The sequence below is a fragment of the Canis lupus genome, chromosome 33, assembly GCF_011100685.1.
Source record: "Canis lupus familiaris isolate Mischka breed German Shepherd chromosome 33, alternate assembly UU_Cfam_GSD_1.0, whole genome shotgun sequence".
Lineage (NCBI taxonomy): Eukaryota > Metazoa > Chordata > Mammalia > Carnivora > Canidae > Canis > Canis lupus.
In genome coordinates this window covers 7,326,170-7,347,372 of record NC_049254.1, presented here as the reverse complement: position 1 = coordinate 7,347,372, position 21,203 = coordinate 7,326,170, and the positions used below count along the sequence as shown (strand labels likewise).

Here is a 21,203-nt window from a genome sequence, read left to right as displayed (position 1 = left end):
CAGGGAAGGTAGTGCCTCGGCTTTTAGAGAAGGAACAGTAAGAAATATGAAAACTGGTTTTGAGCTTTCCTTTAGAACTTTCTGGGCATAATGGAAAAGCTAGTCGCTGGGTTCCAGTTCTGGCTCCGCCACCGATGCCATCAATGCGGAGGCAAATCACTTCCTTCTCAGGACCTTCCGTAACCTGTAGCACAAAAAGAACTCAGAGGTGGAGACAGGCTGGAGGACTCCCTGGCCGTCCTCCGTCGCCCCACTCCCCACCCTACAACCGCAGCAGCTGCGCCTCGGGTTCCTGCATTCCCTTTCCCCCGACCCTCGGCAAGGAACGAGACTACAACCACCACACTACATGGACCCCCGAAGCCCGGGGCAAAGCCCGGTGCCCGAGTGACCTCCCCTAGGCTGGGGACTGGTCAGGTTCTAGTTTTATTCGAGGTACTTTGCCAGCAACTCCGGTGGGTAAGTCATCCCTATTTCCGTGTCTAGACATCGGTTCAAATTCAACCAGCAGGGGATCCCCGGGTGGCTCAGGGGTTGAGCGCCTGCCTTCGGCCCACGGCCTGATCCTGGAGTCCCGGGATCGAGTCCCACGTCGGGCTCCCTGCATGAAGCCTGCTTCTCCCTCTGCCTGCGTCTCTGCCTCCCTCTCTCCCTATCTCTCATGAATAAACAAAAAATTAAAAAAAAAATTCAACCAGCCAAAATTAACTTTATCACCTCTGAAGGAGCTTCTCCCCCCCACCTTTGTTCTTCCATACAGGCACCACCATTTGTGCTGTTTCCCAGTTCTCCTGGTTCCCCACGCCCTCCCCTCAAAAACCGAATCACTTCTGTATTTTTCAAGTGTTTTATCCTGCACCTTCTGGTAAGGACAAGGCCCTTCTGACTCTTCTAAGAGCCCCCGTTGGTTGCTGCCTCCTTTTCTATTCCTGAGACCACCATTCACAGCTAGACCTTCCTCACTTGAGGAACAAGAAGCAGTTGAGGGCAACTGCTTCAGGCAACCTAACTGGTCTCTTTTTCCTCAGCATCTTATCCTCCACCCAATCTTCATAGTATTAGGGAAGTTTGTCCGGGGGGGTGGGGACAGAAGTTCAATTTTGGGGGTGAGATAGATACACAAATGATTAACAGTTGTCAGAGATGGAGGGCTGAAAATCAGAACTGGAATCATCTCCACCATAAGAGCACGAATTCTAAGAGCAGACGAGATCTTAGGAGCATGTACGATACTACAAAAAAATAAAACATCATACTCAGGAATTATACTGGGTTTAGAGCTTTGCACAAATGTCTATCAAGTGATGAAGGGATAAGGGCTCCTAGGAGGCTCAGTCGGTTAAGCAGCTGCCTTCAGCTCAGGTCATGATCCCAGGGTCCTGGGATGGAACCTCGAGCCTCGTGTCAGGCTCTCTGCCCATTGGGGAGTCAGCTTCTCCCTCTCCTGTCCCTCCCTCCACCACTTGTGCTCACACTCTTTCAAATAAATAAAATCTTAAAAAAAAAAATAAGGTGAATGGATGAATGTGATATATCCATTCAGTGGCATATTCTACAGCCATAAAGAATGCAGTTCTGATACATGCTACAACACGGACGAAGCTTGAACATATTATGCTAAGTGAAAGAAGCTAGACACAATTTATTGTAGGATTCCCTTTATCATGAAATGTCCAGAATAGGCAAATCCATAGAGACAGAAAAGGAAGTTAGTGGCTGCCAAGGGCTAGAGAAAGGGAAAAGGAGAGTTACTGCTAATGGGTATGGATTTTTTTTTTTTTTTAATTTGAGAGAGAGAGAGAGAGAGAGAGAGAATGCATGAAGGAGGACAAGAGAGGAGGACGGGGGCAGAGGCAGAGGGAGAGGGAGCAGCAGAATTCCTCCCTGACCCCAACAAGAAGAGAGCCAACTCGGGCTCCATCCCAGGACCCTGGGATCATGACCTGAGCCAAAGGCAGACACTTACCTGCTTAACTCACTGAGCCACCCTGGCACCCTGGGTATGGGTCTTTCTTGAGCAATGAAATATTCTGAAATTAAATACCAGTGATGGTGGTGCAAGTCTGTGAATATACTAAAAACCACTTGGTAGACCTTCCAAAAGGTGTAGATTATATTTCAATAAATTTTTTAATTCAAAATGTTAAGAGTAAAGTTGAAACATCAGTTTCATCACACATTCAACCTATGGAGTTGGGTTTTCCTTAAGACAAACTGTGAACTTTAAATAGACCCACCAATCTCTGGCTGGTTAGTGTAGTATGTTAGAGTACCATGCTAAATAGTTAAGATCCTGTGTGAAACACACTGGCAGCAAAAATGGCCGAGTAGGTAACAGTACAAATTTATCGCCCCTGCCAGAAAACGTGTTTCATCAGTGGTTGGCGATTAGCACCAAGTCTATGTAAGAGAATTGATTTTATACCTTAATAAGCAATAATTAATTCTCAGGGAGTAGGGAGGGAAGATACCTTCATTTTTCACTCAATTTCTTTCAGCCTTCATTTTCTAATCTTGGAAATACAGAAAATAGTAACAATCTCATAATGTTGCAAACTCTGCAATCCTTGAGCATAGGTAAGAGGCAGATATCCCACAGTGAATTCTAGTTCTGTTCTCTGTGGGCCAGTTAAGGAAGGATGAGCTACATAAGTGCCTAATACAATCAATAACATGTATTTTTGTTTAATATTTGTAACTAGTAACTGTGGTGTTAAGATGAGGATACTAAAGTACAGGGAAGTAGGTCAAGGTACGAATTTATTGCACCTGGATTTAATGTCATTAGTTTTAAACTAGCTCTTTTCTCCTCCCCATATAGATGAGCAGAAATAGGAATCCAATACTTTCAATCCTAAAAATTGAACATTAAATTCCACTAGAAAGATAGCCGTCCATTTTCTAACTTTGTGTTTTCTGCAGAGATTTACAAACAGGGGAGGAGGGGAGAAAGAACGAGAGCGTCATTAAGAACAAAGTTCTGAGCAAATTGTACTGGTTTATTTACAATTGTAATTTATAAACAGTAACACAAACATCTTTACATTAATATGAAAAAAGTCCCATGGCTGAAATGGGCAAAAAATGGGAGACTTCAGGGCATTTCTAAAGGGGGCGCCAAAGAATGGAAAAAAAAGGAAAATGCAATACAACCGTTGTGGGTAGAATTATAAATATCAAGTACTGCACTAGGTGCAATTTCATGCAAATGTCTTCAACCACTCAAGTAAACTTTTTATTTAGGTATTAGAATAAAATATCTTGAACTATGTTGCCTGTTATTCACTTGATTTCCATTAAGTAAATTAAAATACCTGGCTATAAATAGGGTACATCTAAATATTTCTATCAACCCCTTAGAGATAATCCATTACATTTTAGGACATGGCAGATTGTGAGGATTTGCTACTTCCCAAGAAGATTTTATAAGGAGTCATTCCATAGCCCCAAACATGTTCCTGGATTTCTCTCACCAAATGTGTCTAATATAGACCTTAAATAAATTAAATGGAGAAAGCTGCAAAATGAAGCAGATCACTTTTTAGTTTTGTCATGTTAAAAATGGTTTCAAACCACTGGAACTTTAGAGTAGACAAAAAAACCAAAGAAGAGAAAGAAATTTCAGAAACAGATGATAAAACAACTGTACTTTATACAGCTCTCTTATTATTTGGCTTTTATTTAAGTGGATATTAGTGTGGTCACAGACCATAATCTCAGTAAGGATAAATCAATGTGTATACAACACCAGTTCTGAAATATCCTAAATCAAATATTCCACTTATAATAAAGACCAATGACATTTTTACAGATATAATTCTGTCCCCAAAATGTTTATTTTAATCTTAATGTGCCTACCTACCTATTACACTTTTAATTGCTCCTTAGAAACCATTAGGATGAAGTTTAGTATGTGAAGCATCCAGTCTTCAAATCATTAGCTAATGGTGCAAAAAAAAAAAAAATGATTTAGAAACTGATGCTTCAACATTTCACTAGCTGGACATGTGTATTTCTGAATTGGCTGGAATCATCATCTACTTTCTTAAAAAGATTTCACATTTTTAAGAACAGAAACAAACTCTTAATCTATGTAATACTTTCGGTTTCTGATACTGCTCAGTGGATAAAACTAAATGTAGCAATTAAAGGGGTCTCTTCAACTAATTCTATTTCTAATTTTCAGTGAAGACATTGCAAGTATATATGTGTATGGGTGTTTTTAAATCTGAAAGTGATACATATTTTCTTTTAAAACACAGCTCTTCAAAACAGAACTGCATTCTGCACCCTTAGTTCATAAGGGCATAGGGTCATTTACTTCAAAGTCATCTAATAACTGACCTTTATAAATCATTTTACAAAACCGAAAATGCAAAAGAAAATTTAAGAAAAATTTTAACTGTCCAGAAATTGATTATAATAATTTACACATTTTTAGACCTGCAATTCAAGCACCCCCATGAGCAAATTAAAGGTCTTCAGTTAGTATTCAATCAGCAAAATATGTCCATGTTTCTTCTCTTGGTTGCCTTAATTTCTTTTGAAATAATTCTCTTTTATATTAACTTTCCAAAGCATCCAAAACTTTCATGATCTGTTGTTTTATGGCTTTGGTAGCATCTCCTGCATTTGGAATCAAATACCTGGGGGGTGGGGGAGATATATAGATACATATTAATATAAATTGCTTTCAAAAAATAAAAAATAAATTTAAAAAATAATACAAATTGCTTTCACTTCAGGATTCCGCTTAGATGTCACTTCCAATGGGCTGCTTCCCCTAACCTACAAAGCCAGCAGACACATCCTCATATTGACTCCCCATAACTTATTTTGAAAGAAAGAAAATCTAAATATAAAAGTAAGGTGGTTTTTCTTACAGTGTACAGCCAGGTGGAATGAATCACAGATCAGGAGTCAGGAGGACCATATTTGGTCCTATCACAAGCTAGGTGTGAAGATCTGGAAGTCATTCAACTCCTCTGGGCTTTACATTTTTATAGGACTATAAAGATGGTTTAGTTTTGAGATCAATGTGGTCGCATGGTCCTTGGTGCCAGTCCATGAACTGTTTGTCACTGGTCCACAATAAGATGAGGAGGAGCTTGTACCAGATCATAAGTTAAATATACCACTCAGCACACTGCTTAATTCACACTTTTCCAAAGCAAGAATTTTTTTGATGAATGACTTATATTCTGAGACAAGCTCTTATTTGATTGCAAACCAGCATTTAGTGCAGCAATGGTACAGATTACTTAAGGACCCTTCTGTCCAAAAGCTTATGAAATTAGCTATGGCACTCACTGGAACCATGTGCTAATCAGCCACATATGACTAAGGATATAGCAGAAAAAGATCAGCAAAGAATGCTAACAAAAGTGGCTGACATATCCTATTCCACCATCTATTCCTAGTGATGAATTAATTCAATAATTCAGATAATATCATTCTAAGAAAATCTTACCTTTCGATTGCCAAGATTTCTATTCCTGAAGCGTTGCTGTTTCCATACTTGAAGGTAATTAGCTCAGGATGTTTTTTTTTAGATGTAATTTTAACTACAGAATTTAGTGCTTGTCGAGACTGTATATAAGCCAATCCTTTCCGTGAAAGAATCTCCCTTAAACAGTACATGTGTGTTGCAGTAACCAACAGATGACTTGAGAGGGAAAAAAAGGAAAAAAAAAAACATTAAAAAAAACAAAAAGAATTTTAAAGAAATGCCGTGCAAAAAAGCAGTTACTTCAACAATAAAAGATATTCAACTCCAGATAAAATTACCTACTTTTGACTAAAGAATACAAAGGATCACACCTAAAAACAAAAAAGCTACCCAGTAGTAGTTTTTAATTTCCTTTTAGTTGTATGCAAAATTAACATTTTATTAACAGAAAATGTTGTAACTGTTTAAGAGCAAATTTAATATTTTATATAATAAAAAGTACAATACAATTAGAAATCATTAGCATAATATTTTTAGAAACTATTCTATCTGGTATATGGAATATAGTACTTTTCAAACTTTTGCAGTTATTGTCTATATTCATAAACTATTTTCATTCTCATTATACCACAGTGTATACTTTTTTTTTTTAAGATTTTATTTATTTATTCATGAGAGACACAGAGAGAGAGAGAGAGGCAGAGACACAGGCAGAGGGAGAAGCAGGCTCCACGCAGGGAGCCTGACATGGGACTCGATCCCGGGTCTCCAGGATCACACCCTGGGCTGCAGGTGGCGCTAAACCGCTGCGTCACCAGGGCTGTCCCACGGTGTATACTGAAGACCACTTAGCAATAGTTGGGCTGCCTCACATATTTTATAATATTCTGTAACTGGACCTTGATCGTAGAATGGACAAAGAATTATTAACACACCCCCTTCCTTGTGTCTCAGCTCACTTAATACAGTGATATACTATACACTTTTATGTAATTCAGTAAAACTAATACCAGACAAGTCCAGAATGCAGGACATTCTGCAGATTAAACGGCCTAGCCTTGGAGGATTCATTCACCATGTAGAAAAAGGGTAGGAGGAGGTGGTAAGGACAGTAGTACTCTTGTATACGGGGGATAAGACTAAAGAGATTAACAGGCAAATGCAATGTGTGAACCATGACCAAATCCTGAATCACGAAATAAAAAAGAGACTATAAAAGATACTTTGGGGCACTATGAAAAATATGAGAGTGAACTGTATGTTAAATGATGTTCAATTTATGGTTTTTAAAGAGTGATAATGCTGAAGTTGTGTAAGAGAATGCTCTGTTCTTGGGTGATTTATGCTGAAGGATTTAGAGATAAAGTGTCCATCGTAGCTGTAAGATTCCCTAAATGGCTTAACAAAAGAGAATTGTGTATGTATATGTATCTATATGTAGATACATAACTGGATGGAGTAGTGCAAAAAGAAGTTAAAATCTGGTGAACCTGAAAGAGGCTTATAAAGATGTCCAATGTCTTGTTAACATTCAACACTTCAACACTTGGTTAAATTTTTCAAGATAAAAAATTACATAAGAAATATTTTTAAAAATCAAGATATATAGGGTAGCCTGGGTGGCTCAGCTGATTAAGCATCTGCTTTCGGCTCAGGTCATGATCCCAGAGTCCCGGGATCGAGCCCAAATTGGGACCCTGCTCAGTGGGGAGCATGCTTTTCCTTCTCCCTCTGTCTCTGCCCCTGCTTGTGCTCTCTCTCTCTAGCTCTCTCTCAAATAAATAAAACCTTAAAATAAATAAAAATCAAGACCGAATACAAGCTGACAAAGCAAAATTATATCTTATTGTACTGAATAAAGAAAATTTCTTCTGCAGTTCAGTTTTTATTAACTTCCCTTAATTTAATTTTACTTCTGAAGAAGGCATTTTATTTTATTTTAGGATTTTATTATGTATTTATTCATGAGAGACCCAGAGAGAGGCAGAGGCAGAGGCAGAGGGAAAAGCAGGCTCCTCACAGGGAGCCCGATACGGGACTCGATCCCAGAACCCTGGGATCACACCCTGACTGAAGGCAGACACTGAACCACTGAGCCACCCAGGCGTCCCTGAAGAAGGCATTTTAAAAAGTACCTAGGAAACATGTGTCCACTTTCTTTAACTTCTTTACAAGGAAAATGATGCTTGACATCTGGCTTGTTTATCCAAGTCTGGATGTTTACAACCTCTTTTCTGTCATCATCGGACATTGAAGAGCTGTCAATTTCATCTATGAAGAAGTATTAAAAGTGGGAATTACCAACTTTAAAAATGAGACATTTTTTAACAGCTTGAAAAAATTTTTTTCAATATTTTAATCATATGGTTTGAAAAACAAAACACTTCTAATCCTGTTGCTATATTTCCTTATGCCACTGGCATAATACAGAATTATTATTATGAAACATTAGACTACATGGTAAGAAAATCAGGTGAAAATACTGAAAATACACTTTTAACTACACTTCAATAAAAAATAATGTAAATACATTTTTAAAAGACTGAGGAATTTCAACTTTTTTGTTTTATGTTACATGACTCTATGTCTAGACTATAGAGCGATGGTTGAACTGTCCAATAATAAACACCTTGAGGGCAAAGATGGCAGGGTTCTTGTTTTGCTGGATTTTGATTTTAAGAAAAAAACAAAAAACTCTGTCCTGCGATAAATAAGTAAAATTATCTTTAGTGTTTTGGTTTTTTTTTTTCGAGTGAACTAACTCTAAGACATTCTAATTTTTTCTAACTTAAGTAAGGGGAATTACAGTTCTTAGGGTTAATAATTACACATTATTTTTAAGAAATACTTCAAAATATAGAGAGACATAATTTAAAAAAATGAAACATCACATAGCTATACTTTCAGCTTAAATAAAAAGTGAAACTCTTGTGTATCTCTCCCCAATCACATTCTGCTTCCTTGTCCACTAAGACAGTGACTGACTGTTATCAGTTCCACCCTTTAATCATACATGAATATCCCTAAAAAATATACAGTAGTGTTTTTTTGCATTATAAGTAACATTTATATAAACAGTAGGCCATTCAATTGTATTCGTCCACACTGCTTCTTCACTCTCAACATTGTAAAATTTATCCATGTTGATACACACAGCTCTAGTTTTCTCATTTTCATTACTGTGCAATTTTCCATAATATAAATACATGTGTAAATATATGACACATTTGAAAATATACCATAATTTTTTCATCCATATGCCTCTCAGAGGAATGAAAACAGTTGAAATGAAAACTGTCATTGAAAGAAGTTGAAATACTCAGGGAGAGCTAGAGACTGATAACAGGAAGATAGCACAAAGTGAGTGAGGAAAGGACAAAAAGAAACAATTAGAAATAGCATACAGAAAATCTCATTTACCTAAATTTAAGATTTGGGAAGGTGATTTTGTAATATTTGTTAAAATGTCAAAAGTAGTTCCCTATAATCTAACAATCTTATTGCTAAGAAAATACCCTCTGTACACTTAACAAAAGTTCATATAGACAAATGTATAAAAATATCTACTGTCATTTGAAACAACAACAACAAAAAAAACTGGAAAACTACCGGTATGAATTGTGAGAAGACTGATTACATAAATAGAGAATAAAGGTGGAATATGGGCTGAGATGGAAAAAATGCAACATATATTACTAAATAGAAAAAGCAAGGTGAAATTTGGTTGTTTTTTTCCTTCTTATTTTGTACATTTATTTTTCCTAACCCAATACACACACTAATATTAATTATAATTACTAAGCCAAGGTAATCTTGGCATCAGGAACTAAAATAATAAATTATTTTAAAATTATTTTTAAAACTAAAGACCACCACAGAGAATGACAAATTTCCCTAGCACAATATCCCCATCTTGTGGCCCTTTAGGATATTGCCTCCAAAAAGGCTCTAGATGTCTCAACTTTGGAATGCCCTGAACTTTATTTAGTACCACAAATCTCAATCTCCTAGGTGGGTGGATCAAGGGGATTTAAATAAAATCCTACGGACTTAAATACTATTTCAACACTCATAATTCCCAAGTCATCACCAGTTTACTAGATCTCTCTTTGGCTAAAGACTCCTATAATCAACTGCCTACTCAGCATTTCTCCTTGAATTCTAATAGGCCTAACTTAAGATGTCTAAAACCAAACTCTTAGTAGAAAAACCACAGACTCTCCAAAATACAGGATCTCACTGTGTCTTTTTTTTTTTTTTTTTTCTTTTAAAGCCGTTGTTTGGCTAGTCTCAGAATGCTCTCTCCAAGGACTCCCATGGAAAGCATCTGCAGATAAGTGTTACTACTACACCTGTGTCGTATTCTTCTTCATCCCCAATGCTGAAAACAGGCTTTACACCACGGTAAGGCTTGCCCACTCTGTCACTGCTGCTCACATGCCTATATTCAAAGAATTTCAGAGGGAGAAATCATCCGTAAGAAGTTACCAAAGATTTTCACCAAGTATGTGAATATTTAAATAAAATGTACACATGCTTTGTCCCTAGCTCCCATATACCACCCAGGTTTAGAATAGTTATGTTAGGGAAACTGTAACAAGATATGGAAATTATGTTAGCAAAAGTGGCATTATGTCTTGATAGGCTGAATGCTTTCAATCTATAAAACTTTTTTAAAAAATTTAATATTTATATTAAAACAAGTGCTTAGATCTGCACAGCCTTAGGGAAGTCATTTAACCTCTCTGTGATTCTGTTTTCATATCTGTAAGAGAGTAGTAACAGCAGTTACTGTGAGAAGTAAATCAGTTAATACTTTGTAAAGCTGTTAGGACAAAGCCTGGCATATAGCAAGTGCTATGCACATGTCTATTAGAGAAAATAGATTATGGAACCAAAGATTCATATTCCAGAAGAAGTGTTAAGACTTTCTCACATGGGGGATCCCTGGGTGGCGCAGCGGTTTGGCGCCTGCCTTTGGCCCAGGGCGCGATCCTGGAGACCTGGGATCGAATCCCACATCGGGCTCCAGGTGCATGGAGCCTGCTTCTCCCTCTGCCTGTGTCTCTGCCTCTCTCTCTCTCTCTCTCTCTCTGTGTGTGACTATCATAAATAAATAAAAATTAAAAAAAAAAAAACTAAAATCTTTAAAAAAAAAAAAAAAAAAAGACTTTCTCACATGGGAGCAAATACCTTAAAGTTTTTCCTCCCATTTTTTAAATCATAGTTTCAATTGTACAACATTGTAATTCAACAATTCTATATTTACCCAATGCTCACCACATTATAATCTTTTTTTATTATATTACTTTTGTTTTAATAGAAACATGTTACTTTTACATAAATGTAAATAAACCATGAAAATTAATCTGCCTTCTTTTTTAAGTGGCAGAAGCATAAACAACATGTAAACTCAAACTTGATTAGTTCTACAGGAAGTATGATCTCTTTTTAATATAAAAATTTCTACCTCAGTACTTTTTAGGTAATCTCAAACAAACCAAGAAGAAAGTTAAAGCGTTTCAACAAAATATATGTTTCTGGGGAAAAAGCATTGGAGTATTTGTAAGATAAATGCTCCATCAAGATTATCTACAATGATGAAAAACTGGCTTTTTGGGGTCACGTATCAAGAGATAGTTCCATATGGAAGAATTCAGATTACATGTCTTTACTTAATCTTAGAATTCAATTTTTCCAGAATAGAGATCAAGCCTGTATTTTAAATAAGTTCTTAATATCTCAATAAAAATCTTATATAACCCAATTTTGTTGAAATAGACTTAAATCTTTACATCTCCCAAAACAACATTTCTCAACAGAAAACTCACAAGAAAAATCAATTGAGAGCTAAGTGGATAACACTCTTTGGAATTATAAATTAATCAAACACAGTATATAGCTTAAGTTAAAACATATCTAATATAAAATTATCCAGTAAATTATCAAACTATGCTTATTAGAGAAAATGAAGTAATTCAAACACTGAAACTCAGATTGAGCTTTCTTATAAAAGGCAAAGATAATAGAGCTTTGTCTAAAAATACTTTAGTGTCATCTAGATTATAAAATTGTATAAGATTGATATTGGTTCTCTCCTGACATTTAAGTATAATTAAATGGACCTAACACAGAAACAAAGATGTTCAATAAATGCTTGAACCAGAATGCAAGTATAAATAAAGCAAAAATTTTCAAAAACAGGGGCTGGTGGTACCTGGCTGGCTCAGTTGGTAAAGCATGTGACTGGATCTCAGGGTTGTGAGGTTAAGCCCTATATTTGGCTTAAGCCCTATGTGAGTTTAAGCCCTAGTGATCAATCCATTCATTATTGATCTAGATTTATAACGCAGTGCAGTTTTTATAAACAAGATTTCTAAAGAGTACTGAAATAGTTTTTAAAAGACTGTCTAAAAATTAATGAAATTCAATGGCTGGACTCTTTGTAAAAAGCAGTGTACCATATATATATTTTTTTTTACCTGAAGTAATAACAGTAAATACACTTTTAGCTGAAGTAGTTAACAGAAACATCTATAACATAGTTTGACCAGGTTTTAATTTATTTACTATGCTCAGAAAGCCGATTCTTTTGAACTTTTCACTAAATTCTATTTTTGAAATAGATATATTTGCCTGTAGACCAGAGAAGATAATTTAAATTTTTAAAAACTTAAGAATTTGGGAGAAAACTTGGGAGTTAAAATTAGACTAATTCAACAGTTCTATAACAAGAGAAAGTAGAAAGAGGATTCACAAATAGATTATAATTTTATTTTTTTTATTTTTTTAAAGTTTATTTATTTATTTATTTATTTATTTATGACATAGAGAGAGAGAGAGAGAGAGAGAGAGAGAGAGAGGCAGAGACACAGGAGGATGGAGAAGCAGGCTCCATGCTGGGAGCGTGACGTGGGACTTGATCCCGGGACTCCAGAATTGCACCCTGGGCCAAAGGCAGGCGCTAAACCGCTGAGCCACCCAGGGATTCCCCAGATTATAATTTTAAAAGAAGTAATTGTCTTTAAAATAATCTCCAATAAATTATAATAGAAGCTCTGTAATTGGCATTGTGCAGGAACAGTCACAGTAAATAAAAATTCTTACCAGTAAGTTAAGAGTAAACTACTGCCTTTAAAAATGCTGCTTTTAAGTAACTGAAAATATTGACCAAAAAAAAAAAAAAAAAAAAAAAGGCCAACTCCATTATTTCAAAGCTTAACTTGTATTTAAAATGCAACTAAAGGGGCACATGAGTGGCTCCGTCACTTGGATGGCAGATTCTTGATTTCCATTCAGGACGTGGTCTCAGGGTCCTGGGATAGAGCCCTCGGTCAGGGTCTGCACTCACTGAGAAGTCTGCCTCTAGATTCTCTTTCTCCCTCTCCCTTTTCCTCCCACTTGCACACTCTCTCCAAAATAAATAAATCTTAAAATAAAACTAGAATTTATTTTAAAATGTCCATAGATATTGTTGTAACTGATATAAAGCCATACAAAAGTATCAAGTTAGTAAAGTTCTTCTGTGCATCCTAATCAAAGATCCAGTAGATTTTTAAACTTTAGACTTACAGAATCTAATGACAAGTACCTCATCTTATTGGGGCAGAGAAGAGATGGATTATACATTAACATGTCTACAATGACCTAATTTCTGTGATAGAAAACCAAAGAACTGTGGTTCTCTGGGACTGATTTATATGTTTGTTCACCAACCTAAATACATACATCTAATTAAGAAAAAAAAATTTTTTTAAAGATTATAAAGTGACATAGCATACTTGAATTAACAATTTTGAACTATGACCTATGCCTTATCTCAGGTGCTCTGATATTCTCTATTGTTAGGGCAGAAGATAGAAGCAAATGATCTCCAAAGCTACCACCCTGCCAACTCTGAGACTAAGTATTTTCTTTGTTTCAAACACCCTTCTTTCTTTCAGAATAAAAACTTCAGGTTTTATGAAGTTCTTGAATTTGAATATACTTGATTTTCATCTGAGGAAGGGGAGATATAAAGAAGCATGCAAGGAAAAAAATTAAAATGATCAAGCAAAAAACAAATGCAGCTCAATCAATATCACACACTCTTAAAAAGCAGAATAAGAGAAGTTTAGCATTTGAAACAGCTGGATGAAATTTTAGCCAAGACACTGTGAGGCTTATAGACAGCATGAGGCATGCTAAAAGGAGAGGATGGTCCCAGAAAGCTGCTCTACTCATTGGCTTACCGCTCTGTACATGCTCTGTCTGGCCAAGGAAGATTGAAAGACATTCTATAGCAAATTGAGGCAGAGGACAGAACAAAATGATTATTAAAAACACAGTAGCCTTAAAACAAAAATATAGTATGATCACTTTTTCTAACCCTGAGTGTACATTATAAAGAAAATGTTTTGATCATCCCAAGTACAAAGAAAAATGAAAACCTAGTTTCAACAGATTTTTTAAAGACAAGTCTTTTTAAGTCACAGTTATCACTAGTTCATTTCAAAATGAAATATTAAATGTTCATGCCACAAAATACAACAGTATTCTAGTGCAGAATGCATTAACTTAAAAGTAAAAGTTACAGGTTTTTGAGAACAGACATAATTTTAATGAGCAAAAAAAGTCTCTTGGGTTTGGTAAAACACTTTAATACTATTATTTATCAGTTAACCATTTTAGATGGGCATAATTTTTTTTGTGATTTCTGAAAATAACCTATTCTCTTCTTTTCTATTTACTAAACAAGGGAAAAAAAAATTCTTGTATGCATGTGTGCTACAATTAAAAAGTGATAAATAATAAATTCCTGACATTCAATTCTTAAGTTCAAATTTAAAAAGTTTAAATAACTTTCCTAGCATATTGCAAGGAAGACATGAAAGTGAAGTGAAAATAATATAGTGCACTTTAAAATCAGGCTTGCTTAGCAACAAATTCTGTGTTGGAATTATTAGGATAGTTTTGAAGTGCAGGAACAAGAAAGATCAACTATACTATGTGGAGGAAAAAACATTATGGACACTAAAGTTCCAGTAAGAAACATTATAACAGACATTCATAAACTTTATCATTTGTTAGCTATGTCCTTCATTTGTAATTCATGGGAAAACAGGGGTCATTTATATTCTGTGTACACAATTCTATGAAGATCTAAACTCTTAAAAAAAAAAAAAAAGATCTAAACTCTTAAACTTAAGAAAATGGGTTTCTGGGGTGGCTGATGGGCTCAGTGGGTGGAGCATCCAATTCTTGATCTTGGGGTTGTTGAGTGTGAGCCCTGTTTTGGGTATAGAGATTACAGAAAAAAATAAATTCATTTTAAAAAAAGAAAGAAAATGGGTTTTTGCCTTATTTAGCATGAATGAATTTTCAAGGTTATAAATTCCTACAGAAGAGAAGGAGGTTCCTGCTTTGAGATTACTGCATTTAGTAAATGGTTTCATCCATTTGACATGTGGGAAACAGTCACCGTATGAAGTGTAATACATATAATGGCATCTTAATATTTTTTTAATGAACAGCATAAAGGGGCAGTATTACTATCTGAGTTTTATTCTGAGCAGCAGGAGAAGAGAGAAATATTTACAGTCAAATTTTTATGGCAATAAAGGACATCTCTGCAATTATAATGAATACTGAAATTATCTAATTAAAAATGTACTTTATGATTCTTCTAGAATACATTCAATTCAACTAGTTAGCATTTACTCTAAGACATTTTTTTTAGTTACCCATCATAAACTCATACCATATAAGCAACTCACCGGTCCACAGGAGTTGATGTATTCTCAATAAAACTGATAACTTTTTCCCTGACATTAACGGATTTCGTCTTCAAAGCAACAGTCATTTTATTTACTAGCGATTTCATTCCTCTATCATTTGAGCCATTAGAAGATTCACCCTGAAAAAAAAAAAAAAAAAAAAAGAACTTACAGATGAACTAACTGCTCTCCTAATGATTAGCAGAGACACTACTGCTAAAAGTTATCTAGATGTTACTGAATTGTGTCCATATGTTAAAGTTCAATCTCCTAGGAACAAAACAGAAAATGAGTATGCAGAGATAGGGCCTATAAAGAGTAAATAAGGTTAAATGAGGTCATACAGGTGAGCCTTCATCCAATATGACTGGTGTCCTTTTAGGAAGAGGGAGAGACATCAGGGATGCACATACTTAGAAAAAAGGCCATATGTGTCCAGACAGATAAGAAGTCAGTCATCTCTAAAGCCAAAGAGAGACCTGAGGAGAGATCAAACTTGCCAACCCTTTGATCCCAGACCTGCAGCCTCCAGAACTGTAAGAAATAAACTTCAGTTGTTTAAGCCAACTACTTGGTTGTCTTTTGTTACAGTCACCCTAACAAAGTGATATACTAGGTAAAATCATTTGAGATGGGAATTAGAATTGAAAAATGAGGATATATGTTGCACATATAAATATGGAGTCTGAAACTACCTTCCTTATTCAATAAGAAATAGTTATTGACCTTAACTTCAATTATTCCATAAAAACAAGCAAAAGTATAATCAGATTATCATTCATGTAGCTAAATTTTTAAACATTTATTCCTTGTAAATTTTTAAATATTTTCATGTAGGACTTTACTTTTTTAAGAAAAATTAACTTTATGTACCTAATGTAATAGGTATAAAATTCTTTTTTCTTAAGATTTAATTTATTTGAGAGAGAGAGAGCACTGAGCAGGGAGCCTGATGCAAGTCAGAGCTCCATCCCAGGACCCTGGGATCATAACCTGACCCAACAGCAGACATTTAACTGACTGAGCCACCCAGGCGCCTCATGAGTAAAATTCTTAAACTATTTCATGGAATTGGGGACACCTGGGTGGCTCAGCGGTCGAGCGTCTGCCTTTGGCTTAAGGTGTGATCCTGGAGTCCCGGGATCGAGTCCCACATCAGGCTCCCTGCAGCGAGACTGCTTCTCCCTCTGCCTGTGTCTCTGCCTCTCTGTCTCTCATGAATAAATAAAATCTTAAACAAACAAACAAACAAACACTATTTCATGGAATTTTACTCCATATTCCCTGAAGGGCAAGGTGGCAAGACGTGTCAGAAGTTTAAAAGTGTGGGATCCCTGGGTGGCTCAGCAGTTGAGCGCCTGCCTTTGGCTCAGGGTGTGATTCTGGAGTCCCAGGATTGAGTCCCACATCAGGCTCCCTGCATGGGGCCTGCTTCTCCCTCTGCCTGTGTCTCTGCCTCTCTGTCTCTCATGAATAAATAAATAAAATCTTAAAAAAGTGTAACTATCTTTTACCCATTAATTCCTCTTCAGAACTTAGGAGAAGGAAATAATTAGAAAGTGCCTTAGGATTTAGATACTATTAGATGGAAAATTATACAAATTTAAAAAAAGAAATGCTTTTAAATAAGCATTTTACATACAGCATATATACACACACACACACACACAGCTATAGATAGCATTTTATATACAGTATAACATAAGATTCTGGTGGTGAGGTGCCTGGGTGGCTCAGTCAGTTATGCATCGGACTCTTGCTTTCAGCTCAGGTCATGATCTCAGGGTGTGGGATTGAGCCCCACGTCCAGCTCTGAGCTGCGTGTGGAGCCTGCCTGAGATTCTCTCTCAGCTTCTCCCTCTGTCCCTCCCCTGCCCCTCTCTCAAATATATATATATATTTGAAGGAAATATCTCAAAATATGAAAATATGAATAGCAGTTATTGTTCTTTATACTTTTCACTTACGTATATTGCTAAAATGAACATGTATCATTTTTATTTTAAAGAGAAATAAGTCATTAAATAACACAAAAACTGTATTTCTCTTTCTGTATCCAAATTTGAAAACAAATTAAATTGACTATGGAAATTAAATTCCACACTTAATAATGGAATTATTTTTAATATAATAAAAATTATACTTTTTAATATAATATATAACACATCTTTTTTTTATAACACATCTTTTTAATATAATGTATACTTTTTAATATAATATATAACACATCTTTAAGACAGTTTATTTAAAGGCCTCAGTCAGGGCAGTCCCGGTGGCTCAGCGGTTTGGTGCCGCCTTCGGCCCAGGGCCTAATCCTGGAGACCTGGGATCGAGTCCCACATCGGGCTCCCTGCATGGAGCGTGCTTCTCCCTCTGCCTGTCTCTGCCTCTCTCTCTCTCTGTCTCTATCATGAATAAATAAAATCTTTAAAAATAAATAAATAAATAAAGGCCTCAGTCATTATTTTTCAAATCTGAAGACAGGAACTTGAACAGAATTACAATCCAACACTGTGGGTGGCAATATTAATAAGAATTTTTTTAGGGGGCCTGGGTGGCTCAGTCAATGTTTGCCTTTAGTTAAGGTTGTGATCTCGGGGTCCTGGGATGCAGCCTTATACTGGGCTCCCTGCTCAGCAGGGAGTCTGCTTTTCTCTCTTCCTCTGCCCCTCCTCCCACTCTACTATAAGTGGGAGTGAGTGCTCGCTCACTCTCTCTCTCAAAAAAATACATAAAATCTTAAAAAAAAAAAAAAAAAGGCTTTTTAAAGGCCAATCTGATGATAATCCAAAATTCTAAGAATTCTGCTATGTAATCTTTTGAACTTATTCTACTTCTATAACAAAGTAATTATGGCATATGTAAACATATTACTACAAAAATTAATTATAGTGGTGTTCATAACACAAAAAACTAAAAGCAGTGTAAATAATAAATAGGGGACTAACTGAATAAATTATAATATATACATCCATACAGTGGAATACTATGTAGTTATTTAAAATAAAAACAGCAAAAAAAATAAAAAAAAAATAAAAAAAAAAAAAAATAAAAACAGCAAACAATTAAATAAATGGTGATCTCACATGAAGAGCTCTTAGATACCTAGAGGATTAAGTTGAAAATAAATTTCAGAGGTTTATCTGCTGGTAATTTAACAACAATAGATTTAACTTATATGGCTGAAGGTAAATAGTAATCATCCAGTGAGTTATAATTTCATGATAACTGCTATTAAATATGTGACACATACAACACCATATGTACACTTGTATATTTGATCCTCACATCATCATGAAGAAAGTTCTGTTATCATTTCAATTGCATAGAGGGAGAAACCAGAGCTGGAAAGATCTTGCTGTAGATCATGAAGAAAGTAAGTTGTAGAGACAAAACCTGAACATCAAGGTAAGCCAGACTAGTATCCTTCTATTTCGACGTGGACCATTATTTCTTACGAAAATGATTTAATGACATCAATTAACATAAAATATTTTTGAAAGAGCACAAAAGACTTACTGCCCAAATATTTCCAAAGAAGCACAGAAAAGTGACAAGTAAATATACCCACTATAGCAAAATCTTGTAGAAACCTACATCTCTATAACTAAAAATAAGATATAATGGGACTGGCAATCAGTTTCTGTCTTCTACTGCCTAGCCCATTTGCAAATATGGATGGGCTGAAGTTGTAATCCTGTCAATTTGTGGTGGGGAGGGGTATAGACATGGTCTGCAGGACCTGCAGCCATCAGCTTCAGCATTCTTTTGGCTCACAATAATTGGGAGACTCCTAGAACCAGATCACTTGGGAGTCCCAGCTAATCACAGGACTCAGTATTATCTCCACTGGTATTTAAGCTGAGCAGACAACTGTCACTAGATGATACAAACTGCAGCTGGACAGAATTCAGCAGGTGGATCTCCAGAACTCCTGGCTAGTTTAGATGTGCAGGCCTGTTCCATCATTACATTAACCTTGAAATAACAGGACTCCTCACTATGTGTGTTTGAAATATTTTGACTCCGTTTCTGTTATGGTGAGGGTTCAACTGTTAGTCACCTTTCTGGGCATTTATTCAAATCTGGTGACATATTCTACACATATACTTACATCGACAGAATTGATACTGCTCCTTGAGCCCGAGGTACTAGCAATCCAATGGCCATATCCATTTTCTGGTCCATCCACATTAATGTCTGCCAGGTGCTGCTGCAGTGCTTAAGATAAACAAGAAGAAAAAAAACCTGGCTCACATATCAACCCCCTTTTGGAAAGATTTGCTACCAGAGAATGTAAAAATCATGTCACAGCTGAATCAAAGAGGTTGCAAAGACATAATTACTGTTTTTTTTTTTTTTTTCTGTACTTCTATAAAGGAATGAAGGACTCCAAGCTACAGAAAGCCTTCCTCTTTTTCTCCTAAAGTCCTCTGTACAAGTACAATTTTTCATAATTGACCTTAAGGATGACAAGAACTATACAAAGGCTTGATGTTTTCCTCTCTGGAAGGGAATCTTTCAAGTATTAAGAGATAATGTCAGCAACATTTTTATGGATTAAAGGAAAGGATTTAAAGAAAACCTATGGTGGCTTTTGTTTTACCATAAAGAGACATCTAATTAAAGAAGGCATTAACTGATATGGTAAGAGAGGTTATTCTTGAAAAAGAAGTAATACATAATTTAAAAAAAGCTTCTAAAACCTAGACTACACTATAAAAACCTCTTTTCAGAGGCTTTTGATGATAAGCTTAATAACCAAGTTTTGTATCATGCTGTCAAAATTCCTAATAAATCACACTGAGGCTAAGGCCAATACTTGCTTAACACCACTTATTAAAATAACTCCTTTTGGGGATACCTGGGTGGCTCAATGGTTGAGTGTCTGTCTTTGGACCAGGTCATGATCCCAGAATCCTGGGATCGGGTACTGCATCAGGCTCCTTGCAGGGAGCCTGCTTCTCCCTCTGCCTATGTCTCTGCCTCCCTGTGTCTCTCATGAATAAATAAATAAAATCTTTAAATAAATAAGTAAATAAATAACCCCTTTTGTAAATCACTCTGGGTATGAGCCCCAAAGGTTTTAGTTATCAGGTCACAATATGCAGGAATCATAGTACTTGCTAATATCAACAAAGATCAAAAGGAAATAGATCCCAATCTGTCAAAAATTCTTTTTTTTTAATTCTAAGTTATACAAGATTATCTTAAGTCAGAACTTAATCCTTATGAGACTCTCATGATTCAAACTCATGATTCTACTACTCAACAAATATTAATTTGATTTTAATATTAAAGGCTCTTTATTTCCTAATTGAAATATATTTGATCTATAGCACTGTATAAATTTAAGGTATTTAATTTATACATTATTAAATGTATGATTTATATATTGTAATATGATTTCCATTTCAGCAATAGTTAGCATCTCTATCGCATCATAGAATTAGTGTTTCTTTTTTATGGTGGGAATAATTAAGATTTAATCTCTGCAAGTTTGATTATTATAATACAATATTGTTGTCTATGTTCACTATACTTACAGTGATCCAGAGCTTATTTATCTACTAATCACAAGTTTGTACTCTTAAATAACATCATTTATTTTAAAAAGGCTCTTTTTAATCTTTTTACCCTGACCTAATCCTTCATAAATTCTCAAATATTTGCCTGCAGCAATTTTGTCAATTACTTTACTATCCTGGATTACCAGATATTCGTCTGAAGATTTGAAAACATCAGCTTATTTGTTTTATTCCAATCTATTCCATATTTTTAGCTAATACTTCCAAGTAGCTTAAAAATAAAATATAACAAAAAAGCAAAAAGTATATGTATTCCTCCTACCCTTGTTTTCCAGTCCTATCTATTCCACGTTCTCCATAAAGACAAGTCACATAGACAGTTTTTTGTGCATTTTTACAAAAATTTTTTACAAATACGAGCTCATTAACCTATCTATTGAAATAATCTTCCATTAAATATCTGCTCATTTC

At 35.5% G+C, this 21,203-nt stretch overlaps 1 protein-coding gene across 4 annotated transcripts in view; it reads right to left on the bottom strand.

The window, feature by feature from the left end:
* Positions 1-2,978: 2,978 nt before the first annotated feature.
* The window catches only part of TBC1D23 (TBC1 domain family member 23), a 56,693-nt gene continuing 38,468 nt past the window's right edge, over positions 2,979-21,203 (bottom strand). For 3 of the 4 annotated variants that reach the window (XM_038582599.1, XM_038582600.1, XM_038582597.1), the window contains exons 13-19: positions 19,319-19,425; positions 15,205-15,344; positions 13,681-13,725; positions 9,802-9,890; positions 7,585-7,720; positions 5,471-5,665; positions 2,979-4,646 (exon numbers count right to left, since the gene is read on the bottom strand). In XM_038582599.1, the coding sequence (XP_038438527.1) occupies positions 4,565-4,646; positions 5,471-5,665; positions 7,585-7,720; positions 9,802-9,890; positions 13,681-13,725; positions 15,205-15,344; positions 19,319-19,425 (794 nt within the window). In that variant the 3' untranslated portion in view covers positions 2,979-4,564. The remainder of the gene's footprint in view (positions 4,647-5,470; positions 5,666-7,584; positions 7,721-9,801; positions 9,891-13,680; positions 13,726-15,204; positions 15,345-19,318; positions 19,426-21,203) is intronic. The other variant, XM_038582598.1, reaches the window with a different exon arrangement.